General features: G+C 39.1%; 1 protein-coding gene across 1 annotated transcript in view; it reads right to left on the bottom strand.

Annotated features, from left to right (window-relative positions):
* The window catches only part of xirp2a (xin actin binding repeat containing 2a), a 28,350-nt gene extending 19,870 nt beyond the window's left edge, over positions 1–8,480 (bottom strand). Inside the window, exon 1 of the mRNA XM_060868876.1 lies at positions 8,255–8,480. Within this exon, the coding sequence (XP_060724859.1) occupies positions 8,255–8,419 (165 nt within the window). The 5' untranslated portion in view covers positions 8,420–8,480. The remainder of the gene's footprint in view (positions 1–8,254) is intronic.
* Positions 8,481–10,895: the final 2,415 nt, after the last annotated feature.

Consider the following 10,895-nt stretch of genomic DNA (forward strand, 5'->3'; position numbering starts at 1 on the left):
TCGTAATGGTTCACATGCATACGGGTCATGTTAAAAAAAGACGATGCGTCGTCCATTCGGAAATAAAACACTGCTGTTGTATAAGGGCAATAAAATACTCTAGGTCAGGGGTCGGCAACCCGCGGCTCCGGAGCCACAAGTGGCTCTTTCATCCCTCTGCTACGGCTCCCTGTAGATTTGGAAAATAAATATTTCATTTAAATTTATTTTATTTTAGTGAGTTAGTTTTTAAAAAAAATGCAATTCTAAATTCTAAGATTATGATACTCTTGTAACATTAAAAAAAAAACGTGTTTCATTTTTTTGTCGCTCAAAATATGCGTCATAACTGCCGACTTGCGAAATCCGACACAGAAGCAGACTCATTTTTGGTTCGCTGCGGCCGGCAAGTTAAAATTTTGATGTCATGAATACGAAGAGGACTCAATTAGACATCTTCTACCGCTTATCCGAACTACCTCGGGTCACGGGGAGCCTGTGCATGATCTCAGGCATCATTGGGCATCAAGGCAGGATACACCCTGGACGGAGTGCCAACCCATCACAGGGCACACACACACACACACACTCTCATTCACTCACGCAATCACACACTAGGGACAATTTTCCAGAGATTCCAATCAACCTACCATGCATGTCTTTGGACCGGGGGAGGAAACCGGAGTACCCGGAGGAAACCCCCGAGGCACGGGGAGAACATGCAAACTCCACACACACAAGGTGGAGGCGGGAATCGATTTCATAAATGCAACACACTACAGTTTTTTCTATAATTTCCATAAAGGTAAAAAAACGATATATGCAGTGTTATCTTCATTTTAGATGTCAAATGGGTTTTGTGGCTCCCTGTGTTTTTTTCTGTGGGAAACGAGTCCAAATGTGGCTCTTTGAGCGTGTTTAAGGTCGCCGACCCCTGATCTAGGACATGCTGTTAGATCAGGAAAGTTTGGGGTGAGTTTGGGTTTTCAAGCTGTAAGCCAAGATTGATTGATTAAACAGGTAGAATGAGGAGTGACTCCTGCACGATTGGGATGAAAACCTGCCCCCACATCTCATTCCCCTTTGTGAATAAGATCAGACACAGTGAAAAGTGTTAGGTGAAAAGAATCAGTCTTGAGATAAGAAGTCATCAGTAATAAGCACACATCACAGCATCATTTATTACACTACACAAATCATGAAGATCGATTTAGAATTAGCATTACGTAGTAAACTACAGGAATAGCATAACGATTCTATAAAATGACAGAACTGAAAGGCGACACTGCACGTAGACTAAAGATAAACGCGTGTCCGGTGATCCTTCGATCCTTTCGACTCCTGTGAACTTGTGAATAGAATATTCTCAGAAACTCGTTAAACACGTGGAACCCTGACGGGATGTAGAATAAATGACGGCTGGGGTTTGCGTCACGTGTTAAGACGTGAGACGCACGCGCCGCTCATCCTACATGCCGAACATCTTGTCATAGAGACATGAATGATTGGAGTCATGCGTAGACGCACAGTCCCGTTTTAACAAAGCCGTAAGCGTAAACCGGTCACTGCGAGCATGCACGCCACTTTTAGCCCCAGCTCTTCTCATAGATTTAGCTATGAGTCTGTACCGAGGCCTGGATGACAGCATGCCTCTGTGTGCTTCACTTTTAGACATGAGGCCACCCTGTGCGCTAGTTAACCTATAATTATCCTCTCTTGCATGACAGGATTTAAGCAGGAGACTGAGCGATGGATTGCTACACAAAATAGTGTTAGTATTGTGCTAAAAGGGAACATGTCTTTTACAACAGGCTTCTTACTTATACTATGTGAAGAGTAACAGATGGTCATACAGTACGCTTATCTCTCCGTCAGTAAACGGTCGTACTGTGCATGCAAATGTTCAGCGCGCTGCAGGATGTCCAAGGAAACGTTTACCTGTTATGATGCGAACATTTCTTTACAGTGAAAAAATTTGTTTAATATCAGGTTGCTGACGGAATAATCAAATCGTCTCCGTACGTAACACGACGAAGTTTTGCTTCTCCACAACATCTCCTGACTTCTGCTAAAAAAAAAATACAGAACGGAATCCCTGCCCTACATGCAAGAGATTTTAGACTGCAATCTTTAGAGCTTGTCCTATTTACAGGAAGATATAAATAATCAAAATATTACATTGCCCTCTGTTGGATAGCACATGCTAGCACGCCTTCTAGTGACCATGAAATGACAAAGACTGCATCAGGAGTCTGTGGTCCAAGTCTTTAAAAAAAAAAAGCAGTTTAAAGGTTTTCACGCCCTCTGCAGCCTGTGAGGTGAATTACAGATGCAATGCAAACACTGACAAGCTTTTTATTTCCCACAAACTGGACACACCCCGTGTGTTATTTTGGTTAACTTCCGACCAGCAGTCAGCTCAGCGCTCTATACAATATGACCAAAAGTTTATGGACACCTGAACATCACAAGCACGTGCTCATTCAAACATCTGATATTAACCGCCACTCTTCTAAGACGGATTGGATTTGTGTTCATTCACGTTAGTGAGATTCAGTGGTGACGGGGCTCCAGTTTATCGGTTCATCCAGAACACTCGAGATCACCCTACAACTCTATGAGCTCACAGACACCTAGGACTGGCTGGTGTTACTGTGACTGACAGGAGAGACACGGTGTAGTGAAATAATCAACACTTAACACAGTGTCTGCCGAGAATTATTAACAAATGCAACATCACAATCTTTTTTCCCCTTTACAGTTACAGGTAATATTGTGGAACCTTCACACAATAGATATAGTTATCTCCTATTATCTCTTGTCAAACTACTCACACTGGAGACTTCTTGAAATAACGTCGATGCTACAGTAATGTCATACGGATAACGGCGCCATAATCAACGATTTATAAGTCCCTGTTCGAGTTGTTACTATAGAAAGAGCGCATTAATATATAAACCTGTGATTTGTAGTTGAAATTAGGGTCACGCTGCTGTTATAGGAAAATAATCAACAACTTCTGACCTAATAGATGTAAGCTTTGGTATAACAAAAGCTATTTATGAAGAAGGAAGTTCTAGATGTTACATAGAGCACCTTAAAAGCATACAGATTGCCAGAAGAGAGAAAGTCTAACAGATCTCTCTGCTATTCTTCCTGTCTGTCTCCCTGTGTTCTCCTGCCGGCTTCATCAATCATTAAAACGAACCAGAGCGAGAGATACAGAACGACAAGCGAGAGAGAGAAAGAGAGAGAAAGAGGGAGCAGAAAGTTTGTAAATTATTAAACCACACTGAGGGATAAAGAGGTCATGTTTCATGGTTTAGTGTGCCAAAGGAGCTGGATCTGGACCAGTATCCCGTCTCTCTCTCTTCTTCCTCCTCAGAAACAAATGCTTTAACACTTTAACTCGTCATTCTACTGCACATGTGGCAGCACAAAAAAAAAAAAAAAACAAAGAAAACACATGGGAAAAGGAAACTCAGGGTTGTAGCCAAAAGCATTGATCTAACTGGCCTCACTAAACATATATAGACTCTTATCCATGAATCTGTTGCTTTATTATTTAATTATTCATCTTGAAACCACTTATGTTATAGAGTAACTACTACAAATTATTCAGTAATTTCAGTAAAACTAATAGAAACATTCACTACATTTATATTAGCTAATAATAATAAGAGGGGGGCACAGTGGCTTAGTGGTTAGCACGTTCGCCTCACACCTCCAGGGTTGGGGTTCGATTCCCGCCTCCGCCTTGTGTGTGTGGAGTTTGCATGTTCTCCCCCTGCCTCGGGGGTTTCCTCCGGGTACTCCGGTTTCCTCCCCTGGTCCAAAGACATGCATGGTAGGTTGATTGGCATCTCTGGAAAATTGTCCGTATTGCGTGAGTGAATGAGAGTGTGTGTGTGTGTGCCCTGCGATGGGTTGGCACTCCGTCCAGGGTGTATCCTGCCTTGATGCCCGATGACGCCTGAGATAAGCACAGGCTCCCCGTGACCCGAGGTAGTTCGGATAAGCGGTAGAAGATGAATGAATGAATGAATAATAATAAGAAGAAATTATTTCACAGTAATTAATTCAACGGTCTTGCCTTAGTATCTTATGACGTTTCCCAGACCATCACACACATCTGTAGCATTCTCTGGCCACCATTCTAAATGCATGGATGGAGAAATAAAAATATTAAAAGTGGAACATAATACAAGCCAATTAAGTAAGATGACAATCTACCAGAAGGAGAAAAAGTAGCTCTGGACCAATTTGACTAACATGGAAACACTGAGTATAATACTGAGCGGCTTGTTTAAAGGTGCAGTTAGTGATTTTTGTAATTGTTTGTAGGCTTGAAATAATCATAGAGATGTAAAGTATATGGCACAAAAATGTTACGTGGTTTGGAAGGTGGAATAAACGGACTGGTTCATTTATTTTTTTTCCTTTAAAGGTGGCCTTGCGGACGGCAGGCGGATCCAAAAATAACGAAATTCCCCTTTAATTTTTGATCAAATCATTTAAGCAGATAATTGATAAACGGAAGTTCATGACTGGGTTGTTTGACATTATTTTCACCTACTATTATGAATTATTATTGTTATATCAGTTCGATATAAACTAAGCAGACTGAAGAAGCAGCATTTGTTTGTAACGGTTAAATTGTGGCAATTATTTTGAAATGAGGCAGTTAAAAAGGATCTAAATTTCAATCTAGGGTTTGATTTAATAGGAGAAAATCCCACATCACTTGATGTGGTGGGCGAGACCACGTCTGTCTGTTTGCCACGTTTCACGAGGCTTTACTACTGAACACGGCTCGCACTGTACATACCGAGGTAACGTGGTAAAAAGACAAAATAAAATTAACCACATGTTTTTTCCTGTTGTGCAAAACACAAGGTTTGCTTTAGTTTTTATTTGTTAATGTTGAGCTGCCATTAAAGGAATACTCACAACTAATCTGTATATAACTCATGGTGCATTATTGCTGTATGACTGATTATCACGGACAAAGAATTACTCAACTCTTTTCTTTGTACTGAGGAAAAACCTCAGAAGCTTGTGCTGGCAGTCTAAGGGCAGTTGTTGGGGCTGTCAGTAAACGTCAAGAGAGTGAAGAGAGGCTGATGAGGGAGTCTGTTTCACAGATGATCCACAACTTTAAAGGGATAAAAATCATGTTTGAATGTTGTGCTGTTTCAGGAAAATAGTCAACTTCAGGGTGGTAACAGAAAGACAGAGTCACGTTATACTGCAACGTTGATTATTTTCCTGAAACAGCATGTCACAGTTTTATTCCTCACGTACTCATCAGCCGCTTCAAATAGAGATTAGGGTAAAAACATGAAGGAGTATTGCTTTAAAATATTTCTTAGAATCGTGGGAAACACACACACACACAGATTTGTACACACAAATAGACTTGTGCACACAGACAATATGTCATTTAAACTTTATTTCTGGACTGCAACACTGGGTTTCTTATAAATAGAGCTATACTTTTGCTTATTTTGTGTGTGTGTGTGTGTGTGTGTGTGTGTGTGTGTGTGTGTGTGTGTGTGTGCAAATCCTCTGGGTGCTTCAGTGTGTTCGTTTGGTGTTATTTTAACAGGTCAGATGATTGTGGTTCTGCTTTTGGCGAGTTTGTGTTAATTGTGGAGAAGCAAAGAAATTTTTTTTTCTTGGCCACAAGAGAGACTTAAATCTGAAAATGTTGGAGCATCAAAAACATTTGATATTTGATTTGATGGAAAATGAAAACCAGACATTGTTTTTTACAGTTTATATACAATACATAATTCCCTGTTCACTTCAAGTGTCTTTCTATTGAATTCACTGGTAGATAAAACCGATGGATTTTATGTGAATGTGTTTCTTTAAAGTGTTCAATTAAAAAAAAAAACAGCCAACACGTTTATTTTGTTAAGTCGCATTGACGGCGGTTTGCTCTCATGCGGTTTGCTGTGAAGCTTCATAACACTGACCTTTCACATAGCTGGAAAATGTGATTAAAAAAGATATCACTGTGTTTCACAACAGTGACAACCGAAGACAAATAGAATGAAAGAGTTTCATTATCATAACAAAATCGTAAAACATTCACCTTAGGGTGTGCAAACTTTTGCAACATTTTTTAAACGTTTCTGTCCTGATGGGCGGGGCCTCTTCCAGAATGACTCCGCCCCCTCGTGCACATAGATTCAAGGGCTTTCTTATCTCCTTAACAACCAGATTCTGAACACTTATGGAACATTCTAGAGAGATGTTAGCACTTTCCAGTGCCACAGAATCATTGTGTCAATGGGAACTGACACATAAAACTCATTTTGTTTAATTTTTCCTTTAATTTCTCACACATCTGAATTCTATTACAATTAATATCTAGGATTGAAAGTTATGTTCCTTTAAAATCCATCCCTCACACTCCGCTCCCTCTGTTTAAACCTAACACACGCACGGACGTGCAAAAAAGATGACTCACGTGTTTCTGAGTCGCCTGCACTGGTTCTGAAATGGCTGATGTGTTCAGTGGTGTGTTTAGCTCTGACAGGACAGAACAGTTGGTACTGAAGATCCGCTGACTCGCGTTTACTTTCTGTTTTTGTTCTTCTGTACTTGAGTGAGTGAGTAAACTCAATATACTGAATTAGTTTCAGTGGAAGCATGTGCACTCAAACTCAACCAGGGGTGCCAATACTTTTCATTTTCGGTGCAAACATGAAGAAATGACAAAGATCACAAGCATTTGGTTTCATTGTAGTGACTGTCATTAAACACTGTTCATGTAGAGCACTAGATAGGTTGTACAGTGCATTATAGAGTATACTTTTCTATTTTTAGCTCCACGTACATGTCCCAGTTCGAGCCCTTCTTGATACCTACTGTAAGGGGGTGAGGAAGTGCAATCACATCTACTGTAATAAAAGTGTCCATCGTTTTGGGGGAAAAACGAAAAATTAATAAATAATAAAAGGCAAAGTTTCGGATAACACTGAGTCATTCCTGCAGTCTCACGAGGCTTAAGAAATGAAGGAGGGATTAAATTTGGATATCAAGTGTTCAAGTTGCGCAAAGGAAAAAGAGAAACAGCTGGTTCTCCTCAGTCCGTTCTCTCACTCTCTCTCGCTCTCGCTCTCTCTCTCTCTCTCTCTCTCTCTCTCTCTCACTCTTTTCTCTTTCAGAGTGAAATCTGTTTGCTGTTTAAGGTTCGAGATCCTAGATTTAACCCGAGCTGTCTGAGGGAGGATATAAAAAGATTCACCCTAAAGGGCACATTTTCTCTCTCGTTTTCTCTGAGTTCTCATTTTCTTGCATGTAGAGGACGCCATTGTAAGTGCACTCATTAGGGCACTTCATTATGTTTTCTTACATAAAGTATATATGTATACTATAGCATCAGGTTTTCTCTGCTTAGGAGGCACATTTTATCTACCATAGAGACACCTTATAGTGCACTTTATCATTTATCATGTGTAATTTAACATACAGGCACCCTAGGGGGCACTATTAAATGTTATCTACTCTTACTGTGAACCTCAAGCCAACGTTTAAGGTTTAACGTTAACGTTCTGCTCTCTGCAGAGCACAGTTCATCGACGTTGTACCTAGTGTTGAGGCGTCCTAGAGGACACTTTTACGCCGTTCCATTGGTGCAACACAAAAAGTTCAAATCTCTTCAAAAAGCATTCATTCTTAATAAAATTTAAACTTTAATGAACTATTGACAGCATTCAGATTTTTGGTCTTCTAAAACTGTTCTACTTTGTACCTTTTAGCCCAGTGTATGCATTTGGGCACGAATGTGAAAGAATATACTATCAGAATTTATAAAAGTATCCTTAATGTTTCATTAAAAAGCATGATAAATAATGTATGTAGAATAATAAACTCTTTAATATTCTTAAATTGGCCTGAGAACATTTAACATTTCATGAATATGTATAATATGCAAATTCAAAACATTGTGGTCTCCCAATTAACCTCATATCACCAACCTCATGCTAACATCAAATAAAATAAATTTACTATTTCTAGAGATTTGTTGAAATCAACTTAAACCTGTTAAAGTAGATTTTGTAGTAATCGTGAATTGGTCCTGTCTCTTAATGCATAGCCTTCTGTGGCAAAATGTCACAACTATTTGCATATCAGGTGTAACACTAGACATATCAAAAGTGTGTATTACATCTAATAACCGATAATTCTTGTGAGTTTAAGCTCTAGATGACTCAGCACACACACACTTTCTATCAGAAACAGAATACACACACTGACTCACCGTGCTCTGTGTTGGTGGTTTCTCAAACATGCTCTTCAGGTTGGTTAGAGGGATGTCAAACCTCTCGATGCGCCTGCTCTCCTGCAGGTCCTCTTTGGCGTCAGCAGCCCGTGTGTGTCGCTTTTCTTTCAGCTCCTCGCCTTTGCTTCCAGATTGAGTTTCCATTGTGGAAGAAACCGAACACCAGTCGCTTCCCTCACAAGAAGTGACCCGACTACCGGTGCTTCAGGGACAAACGCTGAGAGATGAGGAGATGGAGAGAGAGAAGAGGAAAAAGGAAATGATAGAGCAAAGGATGTGGAGGAAGGAATGCGTGGCACTGCCGTGAGGGTGTATGGGAGAGAGACCCGGACGGATCTGCTCACAGGGAAGAGAGAGACAGGAAGAAAGTAGGGGGAAAAAAGTTAGGCTACAAATTTCTTCCAGTAAACACCCGTACACATGTGCTCTCTCTCTCTCTCTCTCTCTCTCTCTCTCTCTCTCTCTCTCTCTCTCTCACAGAGGCAGGAACGTGAACGCTGTGTGTAATCCAGGACACAGTCACATGTGCCCAGCTGGAAGGAAATGAGCTTCACTGCTGAACAAATCATGGAAACATTAAAACAGCCCTCCCTTACCCTCTGCTTTTACAGTAACACCCTTCCCTCTCTCTCTACACACACACACACACACACACACACACACAGATACACACACACAAATCCAGCTTCCTTATCATGGCATCCGCCCAGACTGATGGAAACCTTGGGTGACCTGCATTTGTGACAAAATAAAGTATCTTTTATTTTATTATAATACTTGGGATTGTGCTGTTGAAGGAAAATCTACTGTCACCACACTGTGAGTATTTATTTCCTATAACAAGTGTATTTTTCTTCCAGGAATGGAGAATTAACTAACTTTCAGTGCTGTACTTTTGATCTGATCTGTTGAATGTCTGTTAAACAGGTTAGTCTGTGCAGTCTAGTGAAGATTTCAGAGGCCAGGTCCAGAAGAGAGAGAGAGAGAGAGAGAGAGAGAGAGAGAGAGAGAGAGAGAGAGAGAGATGCACATCTTCCTAATGCACATGGTCTTAATGTCATGAGAAGCTGAGAGCTGTAAGCAGAGAGATGCATTATTCAACTCACAGAAACACAGCTCACTTACCCACACACACACACACACACACACACACACACACACACACACACACACACACACACACACACACACACACACACTCAAGCAGAGAGCAATTCACCTACACATAATTTGCAGTAGTAATTTGTTTCGTCTGGATGATAAACAAAAAATTCCAAACGTTCCAGAAATTCAGTGAATTCATCATTGATTTTGTCTGGATCATCAGTACAGACACAGCTAATTGTTCCTTCCCAAAACGTCAGGAAATCGTTCCCTCAGATCAGTTCAGGACAGTTTTATTGCCACAGACAGTGTTGCTGGGTCTGTATGTTTCAAAGTCACTTTGGAGCTGAAGCCGTGGATGGATTTTCCTGTGGCCTTTGTACAGATGTGTAGATGAATCATATTTATTTCATTTCCAAGTCACAAACTTAAAAGCTATTTTATGGGGGCTTTTAAAAAAAATTAATTAATTAAAATTTATATATATATATATATATATATATATATATATATATATATATATATATATATATATATATATATATATATATATATTTATTTTTACTCCGGTTTCCTCCCTCAGTCCAAAGACATGCATGGTAGGTTGATTGGCATCTCTGGAAAATTGTCCCTAGTGTGTGATTGCGTGAGTGAATGAGTGTGTGTGTGTGTGTGTGTGTGTGTGTGCCCTGTGATGGGTTGGCACTCCGTCCAGGGTGTATCCTGCCTTGATGCCCGATGACGCCTGAGATAGGCACAGGCTCCCCGTGACCCGAGGTAGTTCGGATAAGCGGTAGAAGATGAATGAATGAATGAATGAATATTTATTTTTTAATAAAAAAAATTCTGGTTAAAACTAAATGCTTGTGTAAAATGTTTAGTTTTCAGGTGCTAACTATAAATACAAAAAAAATATGATCATACTGATCATAAAGGACATTGTAAATAAGTATATAAATAATAATAATAATAATAATAATAATAAGACCATAACCATAAAACACAATTAGAGTATCTGTAAGTAGAAAACAATAAAATAAGTAAAATGATAGTATGTAAGTAAATAAATAAATAATAAAATGATAAAATACAGTATACAAACGGGTGTAACTATATATTATTATAACAAGAATAGAAGGATAAAATCCTTCTATGATAATTAAACATTATTAATAGAATAATAATAGTGTGAATAGAATAATGATAAAGTAAAAAACTATGAAAATAGTAAAAAAATATGACATAGTAAAGTAAAAAATATGAAATAAATAAAACAATAAATGCAAAAAAAAGGAAAACAACTAATACAAAATTTTTTACAATTTATAATATAGTTGAAAATAAGAAAAATGTTGAAAAGTAAATTAATAATTATATTTATTATTATATGCTCACATTCCTTTCAGGGCTAAAATTTAAGCCCCATTATTAAAAGGATGCTGCAGCTTTTTGTCCAGGCTTTGGCTGCATCCCAAATTGCCCCATAATAAACATTTAGTGCACTTGATAAACCATT

The sequence above is a fragment of the Tachysurus vachellii genome, chromosome 4 (assembly GCF_030014155.1).
Source record: "Tachysurus vachellii isolate PV-2020 chromosome 4, HZAU_Pvac_v1, whole genome shotgun sequence".
Taxonomy (NCBI): domain Eukaryota; kingdom Metazoa; phylum Chordata; class Actinopteri; order Siluriformes; family Bagridae; genus Tachysurus; species Tachysurus vachellii.